We start from the raw sequence: 26228 nt of genomic DNA, 5'->3' as shown, positions 1-26228 counted from the left end.
GAACTCAAGGAACAATGCTTTCCATCTCTCCTTTGGTTCCTGTTTCTAAAATTCTCACCTTAAAGGCTTTATACTGGAAGCTCCAATATCAGGGGGAAAATAAACAAGACAAAGCATGTCAGCCTCCCTAGAGCTGGAGCTCAGGGGTCTGAAGTGTAGTCGTAAACCAATCATTCTGTTTCAGATGGAAACCAGGCAATTCCATCATCCCCCCAGGCCTCGGGCGGGGTCCGCTGATGGCACTGCCAGGCCTTGTTTCTCTGTCTTCTCCTTCACAAACCCGCGTTCTTGGATAAGCTACTCCACCACTCTAGGCCTTACTAGTAGTTTCTGTATGAAAAAGGTGCCTATGATCACGGTATATCTGTCTCAGAGTCGTTGTCATTGGAGCCGAAGCTATCCAGGAAAAGCACTTACTGCGTTGCTCAGAAAAAAGGAGGCATTCCATGGAATTAGCTGTCACAGTGATTAAGATGATACACTCAAGCCCTGGCCGGGTTGCTCAATTGGTTGAAGCATGATCCTGTGCACCCAAAGGTTGGAGACTCGATCCCCAGTTGAGGTGCATTTGGAGGCAATCAATTGATGTTTCCCTCTCCTATCAATGTTTTGTATTTCTCTCTCTCTCTCTCTCTTTATTTTTTGAGAGGCAGAATAAAAATAAAATCAATAAACCTATCCTCAGGTGAGGATTTAAAATAATAATAAAAATCAATAAACATATCCTCAGGTGAGGATTTAAAATAATAATAATAATACACTCAAAAGTCAGATGACTTAAAAGTGTTATAAGTCTACTTTAAGTACTTTTTGGAAAAGTCAGAGTATTTAAAAATATACACACATATTTTCTCATATAGTCTATGAGAAATTCCCGCAATACACACACACACACACACACACACACACACACACATATTAAACAATAGGTTCAGAAAAAATATAAATTAAAAGAAATACTAGATTACAAGTGCAAAAAAAAACAAGGATTCAAAGTTTGCATGGTCCTATCAGTTACTGTTGTTGCATGTTACTTATGATTCCCTATAGCTCATATTTTTGTCAGATCACATGGAATGTTCAGCAGTGCCCAAGAAATGTCCATCTGGAATCAGAGAATGGCAGGGCTTGTTAAGGCACTGCCATTCTGCAGGGGAAGAAACGGGCCCAGAGGAGTGAACTGCTTACACCTGGTCACAGGCCAATTCCAGTCCAGGCTTCTTGCTTTTCGGTCCAGCATTCTTCCAACCCCATCACACTAGCCTCATTTCCAAGGCAGGTGGCAATGCCTTTCCTTCTGACAGCGCTCTGCCTGCACTGCACATGGCTCTGACCTCTCTAGTCTGCTCATGACAGGCAGCACTTACCACGATCGTTCTGGTCCAAGCACCCAAAGCAGGTGATTATTAAATGGCTTCATGCACGATTTCAATCACTCACTTGGCTGGAGTGTGTGATGTCAAGCAGAGGAAGAAAGGAAGGCACCTGTCTCAATCCCTGGCTGCTCTCCACAGGGACTGTACAAGTAAGCAGTTTATCTCACCAGCCTTCACAGGGACTCTGAGCAAGTCACAGATATCCCGGATGCTCAGCGGGGTTGTACACCCCCCTGGAGCAGGTCCTCAATGGTCCCCTGGTCGAGCACTACTGCATAAGGAGCCAGAGTATGTACATCCTCACACACATGGCCATGAGCTGGGCAAACCTCTATCAGGTACATTCATCTAACTAAGCCTTTATCAAGAGTACATGTCTCCTTTACAATGAAATTTGCATGGAAACTCCCAAGATTTTCCAAATACTGTCTAGAGCTGCACTATCCAATGTGTAGCCACCAGCTTGAGCCCTACCTTGAGCTGTAGCTCTCAATTAAGATGTGCTCTAAGGGTGAAATGCACATCAAATGTATAAGATGTGGCATGAGAAAAGAAGTGTGATAAATAATTTATTGATAATTAATTATATTGATTATATTTTGAAGTGGTAATATTTTGCAGATAGTATAGGGTTAAATGAAATATTAAAATTAATCTCACCTGTTTCTTTTTTACTCTTTTAAAAGCCTGGGCTCCTAGGAAGTTTAAAATTACATTTGTGGTACACACTGTATTTCTACTGAATGGTGCTGGCTTAGAGGTTATCCTGTCTAATAAAAAAGAAACATGGTAATTGGCATATGACCGCTACCCTTCCCATTGGCTAATCAGGGCAATATGCAAATTAACTGTCAGCCAAGATGGCGGCCAGCAGCCAGGCAGCTTGAAACTAACATGAGGCTTGCTTGCTTCAGTGACGGAGGACTCCAACGTTCCCCACTTGCCGCTGCAGGCCTCTGAGCTGCAAGCAACTATGTAACAAACATAGAAGCTAAACAAAACCCAGAAACCTGCCCGGCTTCAGCCAGCAGGATCGCAACATTGTAAGCAAAGGCCAGAAACCTACTTTCAGCAGCGGAGGCCTAAGAGCTGGAGCCAAGCCTCAAAGCTAAAGCTGGCCCAGAATAAAAAAAAGAAAAAGAAAAAAAGGGGTGGTTGGGAGCTTCAGTCACCCCCAGCCTGAAAACAGCCCTCAGTCCCTCACCCAGACTGGCCAGGCACCCCAATGGGGACTCCCACCCTGAAGGGTGTGTGACCAGCTGCAAACAGCCATCATCCCCTCACCAAGGCTGGCCAGGCACCCCAGTGGGGACCCCCACCCTGATCCAGGATACCCTTCAGGGCAAACCAGCCGGCACCCACCCATGCACCAGGCCTCTACCCTATATAGTAAAAGGGTAATATGCCACCCGGCACCGGGATCAGCGTGACAGGGGGCAGCACCCAAACCCCCTGATCGCCCTGCGGCTCTGTGTGTGACAGGGTGTGGCGCCCCAACCCCCTGATTGGCCCTGCTCTGTGCGTGACAGGGTACAGAGCCCCAACGCCCCTGATGGGCCCTGCTCTGTGAGTGACAGGGGGAAATGCCCCAACCCCCTGATTGGCCCTGCTCTGTGCATGACAGGGGGTGGCGCCGCAACCTCCCCATCGACCCTGCCTTGAGTGTGACAGGGGATGGTGCCCCAACCCCCCAATCGGCCCTACCCTTAGCGTGACTGAGGGTGGAATCACAACCTCCCGATCGCCCTGCTCTGTGTATGACAGGGGGCGGCGCCCCAACTCCCCAATCGGCCCTGCTCTGAGCCCAACCAGGGGCTGCACCTAGGGATTGGGCCTGCTCTCTGCCACCTGGGAGCAGGCCTAAGCCAGCAGGTCGTTATCTCCCGAGGGGTCTCAGACTGCGAGAGGGCACAGGCCGGGCTGAGGGACCCCCCCTCACCCCCGAGTGCACAAATTTTTGTGCACTGAGCCTCTAGTATGGGTATAACAATAATACTTTGACCTATTCTTATAAAACTACATACAGGAACTGTGGTGTACGTTTTCAAAGATCTCTGAAGAGCTGATGGTGATATCATGAGGGTGATACACAACATCTTCCCTCACATAATCTACAAGGCAGGTCCTTTTTCAGAGCCTGTGTATTTTTTTTTTTTTAACTGTCAAGCCTAATAGTTACGGTTACATGGTTTCCCACCCCACAGGAATGGAAAGTGGATACATGCACTATCCACACTGAATAAAAGCATCGTACCTATGTTTGTGCTCACGAGAGAGCCAGCATTTCAATCATCTGCCACGCAGAGGACTCTGTTAGACAGCGTTGACCTGAGAAACATCAGAGCCAGCAGAAAGGGACCCTCACCCTCACCGTGGACAAGCAGCGAGGAGCCTGTCCCCTTGCCTCTCCCCTCACCACAGCATGAGCAGCAAGAGCAGGAAAGGGTAGGACATGCGTGAGAACCAGACTATGCTCGCCCCCCACCACAGGCTGCTAGAGGCACAGAGATGGCCAGCCTCCAGTGGAAAACGGTGTCAGGAGAGGATGGAAGAAAATACTTTAAAATCAGAGATTCAAGTCTTATAATGAATAAGATATATTCCAAGAACCTGAATGAGAAAAAAAATAGCAAGGAAATTCATACAATTAGGTCAAGATAGCAATAAAGCTTCAAGCAAGGGGGATTTAACACAGAACAGCTGGGGCGGGAGGTGGACAGTAAGAAGGGAAAAATTAAACCATCTCATCCTCAGCCTCAGAAATAAATGGACTTCCTTATAAAATAATTATTAACTTTTTTAAAAAAATATATTTTATTGGTTTTTTTACAGAGAGGAAGGGAGAGGGATAGAGAGTAAGAAACATCGATTAGAGAGAAACATCCATCAGCTGCCTCCTGCACTCCTCCCACTGGGGATGTGCCTGCAACCAAGGTACATGCCCTTGCCCGGAATTGAACCTGGGACCCTTCAGTCCGCAGGCCGACGCTCCATCCATTGAGCCAAACCAGTCAGGGCTATTAACTTTTTAATAGTTACAGATTTCAAAAGGCCTTACACTTGATGAAGGATGGGTACAGGGTGTGATGACAGTGTGCAGTGGAGGACCTAGCTTGAAGGAGGGCGCATGGGGTGGACAGAAACAAAAGGTGTCTGATCTCAACCCAGATCAGGGAGGGAGACAAGTGCTTGAGCAATGAAGGCCTGAGGCTGGGAAGAACTTGCTAGGCCCGCTGGAGAAATTAAAACGAAGCCCCTGTAGTCTAGGCACAGAGACTGGTAGTGAAAGTGAGAGCAGCCCAAGAGGTGAAGGCAGAAAACAAATCACAGAGATTCTCCTGAGTCAGAGGTATTCAACCAGTCCCCAAGAAGAAACAAGAAGCTTGCGTCAGGCATGAGCGAGCACCAATACCCTTTCCCTTCTACCCTACCAGATTCAGAGATGGCTGGCATTCTTCTCGGGCATATATTTGAAGAGCTGCCTTGCCAGGTTCAGGTGGCATGTTCTGACAGGTTTAAGCAGCAAGAAACAGAAAGCATCACAGTCCTGTGGCTGGTTGGTTCTCTGCCTCCTTCTGGAAGAGGTAGAACTCACGGCTACAATTTCCCCAGCCTCCTGGTGGTCCAGGAGTGTTAGGTGGGAATTGCATCTCAGCTACCTGCAGGGCAACTTCTAGACGCCTCGCTAGCCAGCCGGCCTAAATCCCGATTCACTGGAGGATTATTTTCAGGAGATAAGAAATGTATTCCATGCAACTCAGCAAATACGTGACAGAGCTTCCTCATATACTCACACTCTGTCAATGTAACTCCGTTTCATTTGTTAGCTACTAGGCAGGAAGCCAAGGAAAACCCAAATAATTAACTTCGAAGTGATGAGCGCGCCTTTTGGACACAAAAGAAGCACTTACCCCAATCTCCGGCAGGGTATCCTTGTGTTCAGGCAGGACGCTGGTTCGAACCTATGAAGAAAAACAAGCATTTTCCAGGTGAATCTGGAGTAGAAACCAGTGCAGAAGCTTCACAGGTGCTGGCTTTACTTTGCTTCATCTGACGTCAGTGCAGACTCCCTGGTTAATCATTGCTGAAGTACCTGTGTACAACCCCCACTGCAGAGCAAGGAAGCTGTCCTTTTATAGCTCCCAGCTTTTCTAATGTTTCTGAGTACACAGGACTGCCTGGATCCTCACACACCAGCACTTGTCAGAGATATCTGGCCTGTAAGTGAATCAGCTTTAATTTCCATAAAAAGCAACCCTCATTCAATATTCCCGGGAAATGATAGAACTGGTGTAGAGGAAGTTATTCATATATACTCAATAGATATTTATTCTCTGAATGAGCACCCAAACCCACAGTTCTTATAAGTTCTCCCTCCCACTCGAGAACTCTGGGCCTAATTGTCAGATACCATTATCTAGATTCACTTGCAAATTAATTCTCAATTGGGGGAGAGGGAAACAGTGTAAAATAATTAATCATCTGGGTAGGCTTTTCAGAAGTTTGAAAAGCATTCCAAGTGAAATATCAACACCTTGGATAATAAGTGTGAAAAGTGTTCCATGTGAACTATCAACGTCTTAGATAATAAGTTTACACGAGTCTTCTGAGCAGTCCTGCTTAACCTGGCTGGGCATTAGAATTACTGGGGACCTTTTCAAACTTTGGTGATCTATCCCGCCCTCAGACATGGATCCTTTTTTGAAAAATAAGTACAGAGGTCTTCTATTTTTTTTACACTTGTCATGCCATGAATTCATAGGGAATGGGCTCCTGCAGCTCAGGCTCCTTTCCATTGGTTCTCACATGGTGTGTTTCTCTGGGTGGAACAGGCCGGCACTTCAGTTGAACCCAGGTACCTTTCTCTTTGACTTCCTTCTTTTTCTGATCATGTTCCTTCACATGTTTCGGGAAGCGATCTCAGCTCTTAGAGTGCTTACTGTGCTGAATCCATACATTAATTCTCTTGGCAAGAATCTTGCCCTTGTTTGTTCACAGCAATGTCCACTGCATGCTGGGTGACACTGTAGACTCCACCAGTGTTGCCACAGGAACAGTTGTGGGGCATCCCTTGATGTCCACAATATTACCTTTCTTACAGATCCGCACGCACGCGGCCAAAGGAGCAACTCTAAAAGGCCTAGAGAACACAGAGCATGTGCCTCTCCTCTTTCCCTTGGTGCTAGTCATTTTGGCAAATTAATGGAAGATAGTGGTTCCGGCCGAAAAGCCAGATGTGGATTCCAATGTTCAGTGGCCAAGTCTATGGTTCTCTATGTCGGCGAAAGAATGTTCAGCCTAAGAAAAGGTCTTATAAGAGTGCATCTGATCCAGACTGATGACAACTGCCGGGAAGCAAAATCTCAACGGACTGAGAAACCGCTCCAGAGAACGGCAGTTTTGCAGTTTATTTTATACATTAGAATCAAAGGAGGAGACATAAGGAGGGTTACATGAAATCCATTGGTGGTAGATTAAGGGGGCAGGAGAAAGCAAAGCAAGAACTCTCTGGGATTGGATAAAAAGCAAGGTGTAGAGACACTTCTTTGATACTGCTGAGTGCAGGATAGTTAATGTTTACAGTGCACAGAGAGGATATGTAGGGGACAAGATAGCAATGTGGTGTCCTGCCGTGCTGCCTGGTTGTACCTTTGATGGGGCTAGAAAAGAAAATGACTCAGACATTTCAAAGGTACATTATCTTAGATTCTCAAAAACAAAGACAATGTCAAAGGTAAAGGTTGACCCATGACAGGGAAGTTAAAGGCCCAGGAAGTGGCTACCACTGTGACCTACTTTGAGGCAGGAATTTCTACCTGCGGGCTTCCCTGCATGGTCACGTTAGGACTCTGGGTTTGAAAAGCCACCGTGCAGGACTTGCAGGCTTAGTACGTGGCCTCTTTTTCATCCACATCTACTTAAGACAAAAATATTTGAAATGAAAAGAAACCATGACTATCTTTCTCACTTAAGAAAAAGCTAGTAAAAAGCAGGAGGAAACATAAAGCCTAAATTTAACATTATTTCAGTTGAAGTAAGAATGAGATAACAAGGTAATTTTGTGAGCCAATGCCAGCCCAATAAATTCCATTAAGTAAATAGAAATAAATAAATGCAGATCTACTAGTACATATTAGCACACTCTGCTAAACTGGAGAGCAGAGGGTTGGGAGGGCTGATGGAACAGAGGGACCCAGGACACCTGGACCAATGCTGTAGAGGTCATTTTAACAAAATTCCTCCAGAGGGACAGTACTGTCGATCACATTGCTTTTAAAATCCTTTCACCCCTGACATGCCTGACCCTGCCAGGTCAATGTTCCCTGGTTGAAGGGATGTGTAAAATGACCCTCCTAATGTCCAAGCACGTGAACCAGCTCCTAATGGCCTACTCATCCTTACCATGGTTTCTAGTTCCTGGGAAAAAGCCTCAGGCCGTGGTGAAACAGTCCATTTTAACTTCCAGCTTAGCACTCTTTCTCTGCTTCTTTATGACATATCCAGCTCTATCGTGGGCACAATTTGTCAGTCATTATGACACAAAATTGTTCACCAGAGCACAAAATAAATGACAAGAGAGATGGACCAGAGTAAACAACACAATTTGCAGAACACACTCGATTTCATGAGGATTTCATGATGCAGCGCTCACTGGAGAAGAGCATTAGCAGTTTGGTAGCTGCATCAGTGTTGTTTAGTCCACAATGTTCAGCTGCACTATTCAGCCTCATTAAAGGGAAATCATTGGCTGGCCTCAAAGGATGAGGAAACTACATATTGATAGTGGCCTGTAGTGGATCATACAGTGTGTATGTGCATATGGTATCTTTCTCTCACTCTCCTCCACCTTCTTTCTCTCTCTCTCCATATATATAGTATGTTTATATGGACTATATACATATATATATATATATATATATATATATATATATATATATTAGAATGGACTATATAGACAGTGGATAAGTATTCACACACATGCAACACATAAACACATACATATATGTGTATATTTATACATAATTTAAAAAATATTTTAACACTCAAATATCATTATCTAAAGGGATATGCTTGAATTTAGAAATAAAGTGAAAAAGTCAGAAGCTGGTGAGGGTCAACATATGCAGAAATGCATAAACTACATGATATATAATGTTGGACAAGTTGGAATTAATAGTAAAAATTCCTGCAACATGGTCATTAAACTCCAAAATTTATATTGATTTTATCAGTAGAACACTTATTCCTTATAAATATAAATAAACTAGAGAAATAAGATTCTCAATCCAAATTTGTGCACAATTTAAAGAAATCTAAAGATATCTACAGACAAGATTGCCACATCCAACATGTGTGTGAAACTGTGTTACTTCACTTAATAGAAGCACTTTTGAAAAGTACACATAGGTCACATTTTCCTAAATCGAGTTATGTTTACCAGTAAATCACTGATTTAGAGTTTCTGACTTTGAGAAACTGAAAGACAAAACTTTTGTAAACCAATTTTAAATTCTATAAAGTCAGATTTTCATATGAAACATTTGTTTATATTAGTATGCATGTATATTTCTAAAACATTTATATTTAAGGTCAATGCTACTGATATCATGACATGTAGGTTACACATCAATGATGCACTTATTTTTTAAATATATTTTTATTGATTTCAGAGAGGAAGAGAGAGACAGAAACATCAATGATGACAGAGAATCACTGATCAGCTGCCTCCTGCATGACTCACACTGGGGATAGAACCCGACACCCAGGCATATGGCCTGATCAGGAACCGAACCCATAACCTCCTGGCTCCTAGGTCGATGCTCAACTACTGAGCCACACCAACCAGGCCAATGATGCATTTCTTAGGTTATATATAACGCTCATTGCAGTGAACTCAAACTAGGTGGCCAGCACTGGGTTTGCTAGTGAATAAGGTCCCATTGCTTCCATTTGGGACTTTAGAGTCCAGTGGGTGAGGCAAATGTATGAATAATCCAGTACAATGTAATAAAGGCTGTACTGGAAATGTGAGCATTTTCCTGTGGGCATCCAGAGTGAGTAGTAACTAATTCAGGCTGTGAGTGTCAGGAGAGGTTTCACAGAAGAGGTGGTGTGAGTTCTGAAGGATGAGTAAAAGTTTTAGGCAATGAAGGATATGACAAAGCAAGCCGGTGCTGTATAGAAGGCATGCATCAAAGAGTTATAAAAGCCCATTTGTGGTTGAGAAAGAGTGGGTGTTCCTTGATGCTATAACATGGGGACCTTCATGAAAGGAGCAAGAGGTAAAAATACTTGAAGAGACAGGTTGGGATCATTTGCTGTAAAGGGCCGTCTATTAAGGAGCTTTATGCAATTTATAGGCACCAAGAAATCGGGGAAGACATTTGGATAGAGGAGTGAGATGATCAGAGCCTTGAATTATCCCAACTCCACTCCCAGTCATGCTGGGAGAAGTATTTAACATCTTTATGCCAGCTGTCTTTTACCTGGATGTCAGTTATCTTTACACTTGATCTTAGCCAAAAGGCCGAGAAGCGATGGATGTCAGTTATCTTTAACATGGAGTCAGTTGACTTTTACATCTTTACAGGACCTAGGAGAATACCTGATACAGAGGAAGAGAAGAAGTAGTGAGGGAGATAGGAGATGAGGAAGGAAGGGAGAAAAATAAAGGAGAAGAGAAGAGGAAAGAAGGGAGGAAGACTGAGAGACAGAGAGATAGATAGGGAGGGAGAAATATTTCACTAGGGAAAAAATGTAAGCAAAGGACAGATTTAGAAGAGACCTCTTGATGAGGAAGAGATGAAGCAATGGTTGTCACTGTAGCATTTGGAATATTTCAGTTCATGGGTAACATCAAGCCTCCTGAGATTTACTGGCCTTCCTCAAGAACTAATTTTCCCTTTTTTGGTCTCGTTACCAGTTCTTGTTCATGTTTGTCTTCACTATACCCCTCCCTGGCCCTCCCCAGAACATAAGAATGTTTGTCTGACTACACATTTAAAAATTGTATAACTTCTTTTGGTCTAGAATTTTATGATATCAAATAAAGCAAGACAGAATAATTAATAGGAATGATCATGTAGAAGATTATATATTCCATCTTGAATATGTCACCAGGTTCATGTAAAACACATTCATTTCTTTCTCTATCAACTTCTTAAGCAAAATTCTACACACTAAGTTTACCTTGAAAAAGAAAAGTCAAAAGGTAGCATATAGTGAATTAATACTCACTGTTTCATCAAATCCCTACAGAATGGGTCATAAACTTTCATTGTTCCCAAGCAGGAGGCTGCTTGGACTACCACGGCAGTGGCTGAATACAGCACTACTCCCGTACTCAAATCCATGGAGAATTCCCTAAACTAGTCAACCTTGTTACACACAGCATGGGCACTACTCCCCTGAGGGTGGGAGGAGGGTGAGGATTGCAGTGCTTTTCACAGTAACTATGAATGAGGCAGTGCCACTGCCTCAACTGCCAGGACATCACTGGGTCCCTAGATCAAGAGAGGGAAGGCCATGCTGCCCTGGTCTCATGCAAATACATCTTCCCATTGGTCAGTGAGGAAGAAACCTTCCCCTGTTCATTCAGCTGGAGGGCAGAGCATATTGGCAATAGTAGAGGAATACCCTTGGGACACAGAGAGCCTAGATGCTATTCTTAGACTGTTGTCACATCTGGTAAGGTCTCTGATAATGAATATGTCATTGAAACACATCATTTTTTTACCAATTAAAATTTTACTCTAATGATCTATATGTATCTCAAATTAGAATGCATAATAATATCACATTTACTGGGTATGAACACATAACTGCTTTAATACTCAAACACATAAAAACCTGAAATGTTTAGCCCCCTTTCACAGTAGGAATAAGTTGCTCAGTCAATATTTTATTTCCTTGTACTGAGAGATAGCCAAAACTATATTTTTAAAAAGATTAACAGAATCTCAAAGCTGGTAGAGGTCTTGGACATTATCAGACAATGTTTCTTAAATGCCCCTGTGTTTACTCAACACCTACTGGTCTGCAGTTGGTTAGAAACTTATAAAAATACAGAATATCGGGCTTACTCCAAATCTACTGATCAGACTCTTCATTTTAACGAGGTTCCCAAGTGAATCACATGCACATTAAAGTTTGAGAAAGAATGACATAGAAGCGAGTTTATGAATGAGAATGATACGCATTCAGATGAGAATGTTGATACTCATTTTCACATAAACATGACTGGGATAAGGAATGGGGTTTTGTCTTCTGGTTATGAAGGTGTTTAGTAATTTTTTTCAATGTCAGGCATCTGTAAAAGCTCCAGATAATATTTTCAATCAGTAATGCCCTTTAGTTTGTTATACAAATGAAAGGGATTGCTCTGGTCATCAAATCAGTTATTGATTTGGGTCAGAGCTAGGCTGGAATTTTGGTAAGACCCTGTGTTAAAGGCTAATTCTCCACCTCCATAGACCCTCCACATCCCAAATTCATATGTTGAAGCCCTAAACACCAATATCTCAGAATGTGACTGCATTTGGAGATAGCGTGATTAAGTTAAAATGAGGCATTAAAGTGGGACCCTAATGTAATAGGGTAAGACAAAGAGACACCAGTGATGCAAACACAAAAGAATGACTACATGAAGTAACTCATGAAGGTGGCCATCTGCAAGCAAAGGAAAGAGGCCTCAGAAGAACTCATCCCTGCCATTTGATCTTGGACTTCCAGACTCCAGAAGTGTGACAAAATAAATTTCTATTGCTCACACCACCCAGTCTGTGGCATTTTGTGACAGTAATCCCAGCAAACTTATACATTCAGCCTATCGTTGTTATAGGGGAATGGCTTTCTGTGACTTTCAACTGAGAGCACAGCTCGTCTTTGCTCTTCAACCCTGAAAGAGTGCCGGATATTCTCAGACATCTCAGAGCACTCTTCCGCACTGTACCCCAGAAGGCTTGAAAATCTGGCAAATGTTTTTATAGGCAGATGAGCTGTGAGTTGGAGCTTCAGTCTCCATATTTATCACTTCAAGTTCACATGAAAACCAAAATCTCTGATGGGTTCTCTGTGTTTAGCTGCCATCTTGTGTTTATAAGGTCCTGATGCTCTGACTTCAGCTGAAGGGAGAATTTGTAAATGCCCTCAGGTGAGAAATGGACTTTGTCTCTCACTTGTTTTTTGTCTTCCCTGGTTTCCTAAGCACTGTGAAACAGTGGGAGGTTTCCCTCAGCTTTCTATAGGCGTCTGGCCTGGTTCTTTAGCATCCTGCAAAGCTCTGAGTTCAGTAAGCGTCTTCTGAGAACAAATGGACATTGACCTGAGACACCTGAAGTCATGATTTCTCATTTAATTCAACTAACTGCTTGAAAATTGCCGATTCTCTTTCTCTGAGAAGCAACAGCCCTTCTTCAGCCCATGCAAAGGCTCTTCTTCAGCCCATTCTTATTATCAGCAAATGCCACCGAGGAAAATCCGCAGGCTCCTGATCTTCAACTCCCAAAAGCCCTCCTTTCTCTGGAATTTTAGTTCATCTCATAATTATTTTCACAGCTTGATGACGTTTTCAAACGTGATTTCTGTAACATATCTGGATTGTTTATAGCTTATTGTCAGAGGGCTCATGGCTTGTCCCACCCCCCACATTGAGTAAATTTTTTAATAAATGAAAGATATTGAACGATAAGAAATCTTCCAAATGTGCTTGAGAGATGAAAAGTAATAATTAACAGCGCATACTGAGAAATGATTAGAGAAGGAGAAAGTCCCATTATATGTTGGTCTGCCAATTGAGGTAAGTCTTCAATAAACCAGTTACAAATGCATAACTGCAGGTAGTTTTCTTAGTCAAAACAGGGTTTCCCCTAAAGCCTGAGCACTATCCAGAAATAATCCAATAATTATTTAGTATGGCATGCTGTCTTGGTCTTTACTAAGTAAGTGTGATTATCTTTCACATGTCAAAACATATCATACAAAATTATGTACACAAGAACATTCTATAGACTTCCAGCCACAAAGAGATGACAGGAAGACAAATATAAGCACTGTTTTATGTTGGATGCATCCAATCTTAGAGGTTTTCCCATTTCTCTAAGGAAGTGATGTTCACATCGCGGCTCTCTGATCACATGGGTCCCTTTACGCTTAATTAGCTGCTCTTTAAGACTTCTAATTTTGCGATATGAATGCGCCATTATACTCAATTCCACCAATCATACAGGAATCATGTGGTCCTTTAGGTTAATGGTGACTGCAAATGCAGCTCCAGAGGCACATAACTCTGAGTATCCCTGCCATTACCCACATTTTATTCCTTTTCCCTTTCCAACTATTACAGAGATCTATTACAGGCAGTTGAAAAATGACCGAAACAGCAAAAATACCTTTAGACATTCCCTTCCATTGTCAGAACATCTCTGAAAGGTAGAGGCTCTGCTAAAACACTGAGGTCTGGTTTTCGTGGAAGTCGAAGAGGTCTCCTGCCACTGCACTGAGAGTTTAGTTTGTGCCCTGCCTTTCCAACACGTGAGTTCTGCACCTTCCTGAAAGGGACACTGGGCTGAGAAAGGTACCCTGGTTCAGACCCCATCAGGTTTCTTGTTCTACGTGTACAAGCCACGGCCTGTCCTGGACACTTACTTAAAGCCAAAAGGACGAACCTCTAGAGCAGTGGTTCTCAACCTTCTGGCCCTTTAAATACAGTTCCTCATGTTGTGACCCAACCATACAATTAATTTCGTTGCTACTTCATAACTGTAATGTTGCTACTGTTAGGAATCGTAATGTAAATATCTGATATGCAGTATGGTCTTAGGTGACCCCTGTGAAAGGGTCGTTCAACTGCCAAAGGGGTCGCGACCCACAGGTTGAGAACCGCTGCAAAGAGCTGCACAATTTAAGACCACAGACTTAAGTGTTAAGAGACGTTTAGGTATTTTAACAACGAAAATAAAGAACAAAGGAGCTCTTTGCACTGCAAAAGCTCTTTGAACTGATACTTCGCTAAACTGTTCATTATAAGTTGAGTGCTCCATTTCTGTTGACTTCCAAAGCCCCACCTGAGGAAATTATTAACATGTGACATATATACAGGGTTCAATTCAAATGTGGTACATGTGTATTAACAGTTTTTTGTCAGGTCAAATCTCCATTACTGCCTCCATCTCCCTTCCTCCCCTTCTCCACTATCCCAGTACACAAGCATAATTGGGTCATTATTCAGAAAAGTGGAAAGAGAGTCACTGAAACGGATCCCTTGATCCTAACACTAGATCTAGACTAAGTATGTACTAGCTCAGAAGAAAATACTATAAAGTTTATAATTAACAAATAAGGATGATGGAGTCAAATATCCATGATCTATGGGTTATTTCATAAGTACACATATTTATTTTTTCACTTGTTACTGAGTGTGGTATTAATGTTTCGCCCATTTTACAGGTGAGAAAACTCAGTTTCAGAAAACTGGAGTCACTTGCTTGGACCACTTCAACAGCAGGCTATTGATCAGACATTACAGGGTCTGCTTCCAAAGTCTATGCCTGTCCACAGCAGTGTCGCTCCTGAGCCCAGACTGATGGCGACTTTAATTGTCTTCCTTTAGGCAGCTTCATGAGAGTTTTAAAAAACAAAAATCTAATAGCCTCAAGGAATAGAAGCACACATGATTTATCACATTGCCAGACTAAAAACACCATCCTTAGGTAGTATCAGCCCTCAATTAAGACCACAGTCATGAGTTAATGAACAAGCTAATAGACAGAGAACAGTAATATCAACACACACACACACACACACACACACACATGCACACACACACACGTCTATTAATGTGATGCTCCATGAAAGTCATTAGTCCCAACACTATAAGGCTAAATAATTCTATGTAGCTATAAAACAAAACAAAATTGTTGTGATATTACTCAGTATTTTAAGAGATCATTTACAACCCAGCGTTTTGTAACCCCAGTCAAAAAAAGATTGATCACCAAGACCTGGGTAAAGATCAATTGACTTATACAATCAACCCACAAAGTATATTTTTTTTATAAACTGAGGGAAAATAGTGTGTATAGGTAGGCATAGAGGAGCAGAGCTTTCAATGTAGCTGTCCAATGAAGTATTTGTCACCAGGCCAAGATGGGGCAACTGCAATAGCTCTATTCTCCTATCACACAAGTTTCTTTCTCTATGGAATTCTACCAATGTATCTTATAACTTGAACAATGGGTCTCAATATTGGCTGCATATGAGCATCGCCTGGAGAATCTTTAAAAATGCTGATGCCAGGGCCGCACTTGTTTATGTTCCTTTAAATTGTTGTGTTTCTAATCACTCAAAAAGACTGCATACAGAAGCAGACCTGACAAGGCAGTCCCTCCCATTAATCAGACAATAAAGAGATCTGCAAAAATATTAAACAGTGCCACTCTCTCAGTATATAGTATATAAATTTCCTATATGCGTTTTTAGTTTTCCAAAATACACCAATTTTAAAAACATGTATTACTTCTGTTAATGTATAATGGGTTTAGTATTAGCTATTTTAAGTGAATTATCAGATACTTTAAAATTCTCTTAGTTTTAATTTCTATCGGGTAATGTGGTAAACATCATAGTTCTTAAACTCCACAAAAACAAAAGCCCTTTGGGATTCCAGGTGATTGTTAAGAATGTAAAAGGATCCTGAGACCAAAAGTTTGAGAAGCACTGCTATCGGTGATCCTCACATTTAGGATTTGTCTTTCATGACTACTAGGTCAATCCTGCCATTTAAAAGAAGATTGCAGAGTCTTAAAAATGGATGTCATGTTTACTCTATGCACCCACTAATCCCGCCTCTCTAAATCACGTGGTTCACTGAACATGCCTTGTTCTCATCTCTCTCCATGCCTTTGCATATGTTGATGTGTCATTGTAAGCGCTAAGGTTATGGGTTGAGGAAGGAATAGTCACTTCAGGGACTTATGGTCTAGCTGGCATCAGGAAGAGATGGTAAATAGCAAAATGAAAGTAAAATAGGGTAACTGAATAAAGTGTTAACAGGGGTATTTTGCCTGTATGGGTGAGAATGGGTTTTTCTGAGCAGGTGATTTGATTAAGACCTTCATAAAGAAAAGGAACCAGCTCTGAGAAAAAAAAAAAAAAAAAAGAGGGAATAGTATTATAGGCCAAGACAATATCAAGTGCAAAGGCCCTGAGGTCAAAATGGCTGAAAACAGTGATTGAATTAAAGAGAAAGAAGTGGAAGATAGAGTCAAAGAGAGGCAGGGCTCTAGCAACATAGGCCCTATATTGTAATCGCAGTGGGAACTCTAGCAGGGTCTTGAGCCAAGAAGTGATGTGATCTTTTTCGTGCTTTAAAAATATTACTCTCATTCTATATGGAGAACAGACTACAGAAGGTCAACAGTAGAAAGAATGAACAATTTGAGACATTTGCAAATTATTTTTATTACTTTTTCTATAATCAAGGTCAAGCTAAATGTTTAGGTATTAAAGAGATAATTATTGAGTAGCTTTGAGTCATTTAATGTTTCTGAATATTTATAGAAAACACTTCAATAGTAACAGAGAAATAAAGTCATTATATAAATTTCTTATATGTACAACTACATTAATCTATAAGGATAATAATGCTCAACTGGTCACAGGAATATTTGTAGATAAATAATTATCTAAATGCATTTAGTGATAAATAAGAAATGTTGTACTATTTATACCCTATTTATCTTATGGATATTAAGAAATAGCACAACTTTTTAAATACAAAAATCTTAAAAAGAAGCATGGTATCTTAGAGCATGAGGGAACTCAATTTCCTGAGAAAAAAAATCAGCAACAAACTAAGTGATGATAATCTATAATAATAAAAGCATAATATGCTAAATAGACCAGACATCCTTCCTTCCTGACAAAGCCGCAGCAGGTGGGGGCTGAGGCTGAGGTGGCAGAGGCCCATGACCACCGTGGGGGGCGGGGGGTGGGGCAGCAAGGCCCTTGCACGAATTTCGTGCATTGGGCCTCTAGTAGAATTATAATTACTAAAGAAAGCCCTATGAATAATATTGTTTAAGGATGATTGAGCACTTCTGGCAGGCACATATGACAGCAGTATTTTGAAAATATCTTCATTCTTACATCTTTGCATCTGAATCATGTCAGCAAGCAATGATCTGAAAACTCATGAATAGCAAATAGTGATGCATGTTTGAACGAATATAAAAGGGAAAAGCAGCACCTTTAATTGTCCAACCAAACCCTTTCTTTCCAGCACAAGAGACCAATTAACAGGGCTTCTGAACAGCATCTTTCCACTGGGCACAATTTTGCACGTCATTGGGCCCGACTTAAAATACACTTTGGAAATCCAACTCTGGGCTTTTTAAGTTAAGATTGCGGAACATTCTACATCTGCACTGGACCACTAGCTGCCTGTGAGATGGCTCTTTTCTTTTCTATTTAAAATTTTTCTGTCTGTTTCACAATGTAAACTGGCAGTCAGAACCAAGTACACACACACACACACTCACAAATGCATAGAAGTATTTGGCAAAACAATTTAAGTCCATTAAACTATAACCAACAAATGCCAAAATATCCTTAGTTTCTCAAACCACTCAAAGCTTTTAAAATATATCTTCTTGATGTCTGAACTCTTTACTTCTCAAGGAAACATATGAAACCTAGAATCTTAATGAATTTCTTAAGAGTTGGAATATCTCTGTCATTAATAATGCATGTCTTATACTTAGAGTTTCTGCTTGGTATTTTGGCTGTCTTGGTGCCTAAAGTGGCAGGCACAATTGGAGCTACTGGGTTCAGACATCTGAGAGGAAACTATTTAAAACCAGGTGCTCTAAGCAAAGTTCACTGGAAGATATAAGAGAAACAAGGGGCATTTTCATGTACTCTCCTTATTCAAAGTTGTACTTTTACCTTTTGCACTTCTTTCTTTGATGCTGCCAGGAAGAAACTTTCAAACATTCTCAGATAGGAGTGCTCAGTATTGCACAGACAAGATGAGACCGCCATCAGGAAATGCAGAGACTTTAATCATGCGGAGTGGGATTCTGCCTTCAAGGAATGTGGTGTGCAGGTTAATGTTTAACAACTGAGGATGGCGATGGTTCATAGAGTGGGCCAATTTCTGTGGTGTAAATACTCCCACTCTTGCCCATTTAACTTGAGACAACTGACAGTAGAGTTGGGAGAAGCACAACTGGGGCTAGTGGAAGCAGACTGCAGCACACCACCACGGGGCCAGGGTGTGGAAGCCAGTACAGCAGAGGGTCTTCAGACCCAGACATGCTGATATCCTAGTGTATTGTGAGCCTGGCTGGGGCTAACTCAGGCATCTAGTTCAGGAAGAACTTAGGATAACACAATTCTATTCCCAACAGTAATTTTAAAGTAAAACCATCTTTAGTCTCACATCTCAGGGTATAAGGCCATCTCTCAAAAACCAATGATTTCTATTAATTTAATCTCAGCAGAATTCAAATGTGTGTCCAAGAGGTGACCAGCACTATCTATTCCATCCGATTCCCAGTAGCTGCTGAGGAATTCTTTTCAAATCAATGGAAACTTTGACCATGGGAAAGATGCAGAAACACACTAAGAATCTGGCTCGCCAGAGTTGGTCTCATGACATCTCTGGGCTCCCGGGTCAGGTTTAAGTGCCCTGGCAGTGAGTACTGGATGCTTCAAAATGTCCTCTATCTTCAGAGTTTGTGATTATGGTCTTGATCGTGTGATGCATCAATGTTTAGAAAAGTATTTTCACTCAATGAGCCACAAAGCTGGAAAAAAACTGAAGTTGTCAGCATATCCCCTGGTCCATAAATAAACTTGCTCAGAACCAGAACTTCTAAATTGTTGTCTAAACTCTTAGGAAGTCTTCTACTGAGGAATTTTAAAATTTTATTCAAACAAATTTCTTTAAAGGGAATTAACTATGCTAATAATTTCACCTGATTAAGAAAGCTCATTTTTAGAACAGCTGTTTTGTACAAGATTTATTTCACAGTTTATTTCAAACTAAGCTACATGATATGATAGTCTGTGCTTATATGACCATGTTTGAGACTTCAGACACTATTACATTAAAAAAATAAATTTATGACACTATAATTAGACTTTATTCTTGTTTATTTTCCTTCTTTTCTTCAAATTAAGCATCAAGGTAAGTAAACATAGCTGGACCTTACAGGTTTTGTAATAATAGGTTACTAGCCTTCATAGACACATCCATATTCATAAAAAGAACAATGGAAGAGAAGAGTATTAAATGCTATTCTTAAAAAAAGAAGGAAATATTTCTCAGTGACATTGGGAAATGGATATTTAAAGTTATTATTAAGAGGGGAAAAAATAAAAACATATATAGTAAGGAAGTAAAAAAAAAAAAAAAACAGGTAGGAAAAAAGACAGGTTCACATTCATCATCATGAAAACCCATACTGAGTGCTCTATCCTTTATGAGTTAAGGAGTGCTGTGCCAAAGGAGACATTAGAAATAATTTAATCTAACACCTTAAAAATTTGCAAAATATAATTTTTCCAGCTTTACTGAGGTATAATTGACAAAATTCTATATGTTTCGGGTGTACAAAGTGATGATTTGATATACATATACATTGTGAAATGATTACCACAATCCAGCTAATTAACACTCCCATCCCCTCACATTAGCTACCATTTTCAGTGTGATGAGAGCACTTAAGATGTACTCTCGCCGGACCGGTTTGGCTCAGTGGATAGAGCATCTGCCTGCGGACTGAAGATGCACTATCTTGGTACCATTCAAGTACACAGCGCAGTACTGTTAACTATAGTCACCATGTTTACTAGTCCATTAGATCCCCGGAACCTCATCCTATAACTGGAAGTAGGGATACCTTGACAAACATTTCGCTGGTCTCACAATTAGCTCAGAAGAATAAGGCCTAGACTCAATGCTCTATTGTTTTCCTTTAAAAACGTACACATGCATGTACCTCTAAGAAAACCTTGAAACACAAGACAGAATACCATTTCAGGTACATCCTGATCACAGCTGTGAGGAGGGCACGTCGGCTTGTCTGATTGAATTAGGGACCTTTCATTTGATCTCTGTGCTCTTTTCCCTAAAAGTCAGGCCCTTGGATCAGCAGCTTTGGGATCTCATGGGTACTTGTTAGCAATGCAGACGCCTAGGTCCTGCCCCAGATTGCGGAGTGAGACTCTCAGGTGATCCTGAGGCAAGTGCATTAGGTTTGAGAAGCCTTGAAACAAAGGGCACATTCTTTCAAAATGAAGGATAGTTTGCTAAATGACCAAATCTTTCCTTTATATCCTTTGCCTTTTTCAAATTCTATTTTGCAGAAATCAGGAGGATTGAAAAATAATAATATATTTTGTACAATTAGTTAAAATAGATAAAGATATATTTTATAATAGAGTTCTCATATATGAGAAGAAAGGAAGACTTGTTCATAAACACCATATAATTCAACAGCATAGCTTCATTGTATGATCTTGTACTAAATCCATGTGGTTTTTGTTTGCTTTGTTTTGTTTCTAATAGATATCTCATTAGGCAGTGCGTGAACTGCCTCTAAGTACTGAATGGATGAATTATTTATGGTGCAACCACACCTGTGACAAACACTCCTCTGAAACCCCTCTAGAATTCTGGTCTCTCAAGATCTCCCAAGGATGATGCCTATAACTCAAGCAGGCTCACTAATGCCCTGTCGTCTAATTCCTGGGAAAAATGCCGAAAAAAAAGTAAGTCTCTGTAGGGATCCAAGAATTTCCAAAGCCGCTGGAAGAGTTATAAAAAGAAAGGCATTTGTCCATTTCCATGAGAGCTTCTTCGCTTCTCCCACTTTCTTTATTAATAGTAACTCAGATTTAACCTTTCAACAACAAAAACACAAGCTTGAGTGGACGGCTTCCTGCCGTTTGCTTGGGGCCCAGGTTGCTTCTCTTCCCGAGCTTCAGCTTCCAGCTTCGGGCCTGTTCTTTTTCTAGTCCTAACTACCTTGTGTTCACTTCTCACCATATCTTATCTCGACCATCTTACTCTTTAGAATTAAGTCATTAATAATAGAATTGATTTTCTTCCTCAGAACCCCAAGTTTCCCAAGAATGCCTTAAGGATGTCTTTGCTTTCCATATGCCAGAAGGAGAGAAATACGGATGCAAATCTAATGGATATTTACTGTAGAATCACACTTCCTGTTACGCTATTCATGTTTAAATTTTCAACCATGAAATACAATCTGAAATTTAAAAACAGTGGCTTTCAACACCCTTGGGAGACATGCAGAGTCAAACAAAACTGCAGAACATGAAGAATAGAGTCAATTGACTTTTAAAAAGTCGTTAATCTATTTTTATCAGAAAGAAAACTGCATGATTATATACGCATACAGTTTAATAAGTACAAATTATCACCAGTGTAACCACCACCTGTGGAAGAAATAACTCAGCCAGCAACCTAGAAAACCTCCTTTTTGAGCCTTCCCCCAATACAACCCAACTTTCACCACAGTAACCATTGTCCTTTTGTAATGATTTCCTTTCTTTTCCTTATAGTTTTACGACCCCAGACTGCACCTGTACACAGAGTGTGGGTTTTCTTTTTGTCTATCTTTTCACTTAACATAAAATACAGAAATATTGTATGTACTCCTTTGTCTTGCTTTGTTTACTCAACACATTTTTGAGATTTATCCAAGTTGTTGCATGGAGCTAAGGTTCATTTATTTTCATTGCCAGATAGTAATTTCTTGTAGGACTATACCACAATTTATTTATCCCTCTTACTACTGATGAATATTTGGATTATTTCCACATATTGGCTGGAATGAACTAGAATGAGCTGCTGCTTTGAGATTCTTATACATATTTCTGGAGCACAAGTACAAATCACTTTCTAGGGGAACTGCCCAGGAGAGGAACTGTAGGGTCTTTAGAGTCACATCTTCTTCAACTGGACCAGAATGCAAAACAGTGCTTCAAAATGGTTATATCATTTACTGTCAACCATATGAAAATCACACATATATTTTTATACTTGAAACTATTCAAATTTTTAATGTTTTTCAACTGTTGATATGCAATTATATCTCATTTAACATTTCTCTGCCTACTATTAATGAGAATGATTCTCAAATGTGTACCAGTCACTTGAATGTTCTTTTTGGTGAAGTGCTAGTTTAAGTAGTTTGTTCTTTTTTTTATAGTTGTCTTATTTTTGCTGATGTAGGGGTGGCTTTCTTCTTTGTTTGTCTGTTAATCCTCACCTGAGGATATTTTTCCATTGATTTTTAGAGAAAGTGGAAGTGGGGGAAGTAGCGGGAGAGAGGAGACAGAAACATCTATGTTAGAGAGACACATTGATTGGTTGCCTCCTGCACTCACCAAACTGAGGCTGTGAATCGAACCTGCAACCCAGGCAGGTGTCCTTGACCAGGAATTGAACCCTCAACTCTTTGGTGTGAGGGCTGTTGCCCCAACCACTGAGAAACACCAGCCAGGGCTATAGGGGTGGCTTTATACTTTTTTAAAAAAAATTGATTTTGAAAGCGAGAAAGAGGAAGGGAGAGAGAAACACTGATTTGTTGTTCTACTTTTTAATTCATTCAATGGTTGATTCTTGCATTCTTCCCTGAGTGGGAGCCAACCTAAAACCTTGGTGTATCCGGACTAATCTCCAACTAACTGAGCTACCAGGCCAGGGCTAGATATTTTACATATTTTATAGATACAATGGGTCTTAGTCCTTTGTAATTTATATGTGTGGCAGATATTTTCCCACAACTTGTCTTTTCACTCTTTCTATGGTTCCTTTTTCACCTGACTCTCTTAAACGTTCACATTTGAAAACATATGACAACGTGAGGGAAAAGAACTATATAATCATATACCTTTAAAAGACGATGTCTCAAGAATGTATCCAATATCATTATCCCCAGTTTTGCATCCTAGAAGTGATCTGTCAGCACTTGCTGTATCATCCTAAAATTGCCTATGTGTTACTTTGCAAATGCTTTCAAGTCTCTCCATGTGTCTGAAACATTCCCTTTCACAGAACCCTAACATCTAGGCACTGACCTATATATCTAACAAATACTCTAATAAAACCCCAGTTGATTAAGTGCCACTGGAGAGAATAGCCATCTGACTGTCCTAGTAGATTAGAATTGCAGAAAACTTCGAAAGAAAATAACATATCCTGCTTGGAGAAATCTCCTCATTTGCCTTGACATAGGCCCAACAAATGAGGGACTTCTTTTTGTTTTGTTTTGTCCTGCCTTTCTCATTCAACAAAACAAGGCTCTCAAAGCCTTTTAAAATGCCTCATAAGTATTAAATATTTGTTATTAATCAATTCTGCTTATCCCAACCCAGAGAAAAACTTGCATTTCAAATATTCTAATTTCCATACATTGCAATTTGTGCCAAATCCTACTTGCTCCTCCAGATCCTACGTTGCCTTCCGCCTCTGAGCTCTGTGTACTGCATCAAGCGGCGTCCTTGTCCTGTGACTGTCAGTTGGGGTTGGCAGAGGGACCCTGGCAGCAGTTCGGGGGGCCCGGGGGGGACGGGAGGTGGGGATATGCATGCCTTTTATTCCTTTCCTGCCGGGTAGCTTCTGGTTGGCCATGTCCTTTCACCAAACCGGCCTTCTCCACGCAAGGCCATCTGTTTTCTGAAAGCTGCTCCCCCTTCTCTCTCTTGGGCCCAGGAGTGATAATAGCTCTATCATTATTAAACCAGGTTACTGTGCTACCCTTTGCAAACAGGCCCTTTGTAAATAAACCCTCCTGGAATTATCCGCATTTGCAAGTGCCATCTGTTTCCTATTGGGACCGTGGCTGATACAGGTTTAATAGCCATGCTTGTGAGCAAAAGAGAGAAGCAACACAAAGCACTGAGGCAGATTACCGAAAGGCTGCCTTCCTGGGCTCCTACGGGCAGCACACAGAAGCAAAGTCCTCTTTTCTGTGGAGCTAATGGCGTAATCAGGGCACACAGAAACTATGTTGGGCCCTGGGAATGTAATAAACAATGAAGAACAAAATTATTCTTCCCTTGGAAGGACAGGTTCTTGATACCAGGGCTAAGTTGTAGACCCTAATCGTTACCTGCAGCTGCAGCCTGGAAGCACCGAGTAAAGCGCTCCCCTCACACAACAACACTTCGCACCCTCTTCTCGAGCTTATTCATTCTCACTGCCGCGTTTTGAAACATTATTTAGTGCAGGAAAGTGAATTATGTTTCCATGACCCCATGAATCCTGGATCTGAATGTCATTCAGTGTGGGTTTTTTTTCCCCCTTTTCTTACTGTGTTTTTTTCTCTTTCCCTCAAGTAAAAAAGGCAGTTCAGCTGGTGCTTATGTATCTATTAGAGGCCCCGTGCACGAAATTCATGCACGGGTTCGGTCTCTAGGCCTGGCCGGCGATTGAAGCACTAGCATCTGACGTCTGGGCCCTGGGCAGCACCTGTGACCCTGCTCACACCCACCTCGGCCTGGCGCCGCCCATTCACATGCTCCACAATCCTGCCGTGGCCCCGCTCTTGTTGGGGCCCATCAGGGCTGGCAGCGCCTCCACTGCTGCCTGTTATCAGTGCCAAGTTGCTGATTCCCACCATGTTCCATGCTGCCCCCTGGTGGTCAGCGCATGTCATTGCGAGCGGTCAAACTCACGGTCTGCTGGTAGAACAACCGCCCGAGGGGACAATTTGCGTATTAGGCTTTTATTATGTAAGACTCCCCATTGTACAGCTCTCTTATTTTCTCATGCTTTGTGATAGTATTCAATAACAAAAATTTCTCTTATTCGTAGTTCATGCAAAACTAAAAAAGCAATGATTAAACTGGAAAAAAATGGAACAACAAATTATAACTAGTTACACAAATACATGCCTCAGAATGCTACAAAGAAATGTTTTTGTTTCTCAGCTACAAGACTGTTTTTAAGGAAAAGCCTTATTACTTATATACTATGGAAATGAAAGTCGCTCCAAACTAGGGTAATTTAATACCACAAAAAGCACATCAAATGGAGAGATTTTATTAACTGAAATTACTAAGTGGAAATGCATATGGTGTATCTGATGAAGGACATATGGTGGGCGCCGCTGAGGCAGCCTCATTTCCAATATTTCCATAGAAAAAGATCAGAAAGCCTTAGTTGCAGGATCTCTTGAAAGACCTCAGGGTGGCTCTCATGGCCCCTGCCCCCTGGTATTCCTGCCGTGTATAATCCCCTTGCCTTGGGTGTGGACAACACCTGTGACTTACCTCTAACCTAGAATATGGCATAGTAATGATAGAATATTACTCTTGAGATTGTTATATTGCATGGCAAAGGTGCTAAGATGCTGGCCTGTGATTACATTATGTTACATAAGACGTTTTTAACAGATTGCAGCCAGAGACCCTTCTTGTATGGAGTAAATGGCCGTGTTGGAGAAGCTCCCAGGCAAGAATCTGAAGTCAAGAAACTTCAAGTCAAATGCTGGCAAATATCAAAGGCCCACAGTCATACAGCCAGAAGGAACCAGATTCCGCCAAGAACTGGAATCAATAAGGATCGACTCTGTCCACTTGGCAGCCTAGCCAAGACCTTGTTTGCAGACTCTGGGTACTCAGCTAAGCCCAAATCCTAACCCAGAGAATTATGTATTGCTTTAAGGTGCTAAATTTGCGATGATCTGATATACACTTCTCTAGCCCTCAGATTCCTTGCATGTAAAATAGAAACGATACAACTTCCAGAGTGGTTGCAAACTTTAAATGCAATACTGTGTCCAATGCACACTTCCTAGGACCAAGCTCTCAGAAAGC

The 26228-nt window shown here is 41.3% G+C and overlaps 1 protein-coding gene across 1 annotated transcript in view; it reads right to left on the bottom strand.

The window, feature by feature from the left end:
* INPP4B (inositol polyphosphate-4-phosphatase type II B) overlaps nt 1-26228 on the bottom strand; it is a 563351-nt gene that overhangs the window by 185301 nt on the left and 351822 nt on the right. The window contains exon 8 of the mRNA XM_081093135.1: nt 5288-5338. Coding sequence (XP_080949261.1) covers nt 5288-5338 — 51 coding nt within the window. The remainder of the gene's footprint in view (nt 1-5287; nt 5339-26228) is intronic.

Source organism: Myotis nattereri (assembly GCF_964212035.1).
Source record: "Myotis nattereri genome assembly, chromosome: 5".
Lineage (NCBI taxonomy): Eukaryota > Metazoa > Chordata > Mammalia > Chiroptera > Vespertilionidae > Myotis > Myotis nattereri.
The sequence above is the reverse complement of the archived record's forward strand: the minus strand, read 5'-3'. Positions and strand labels throughout refer to the sequence as shown.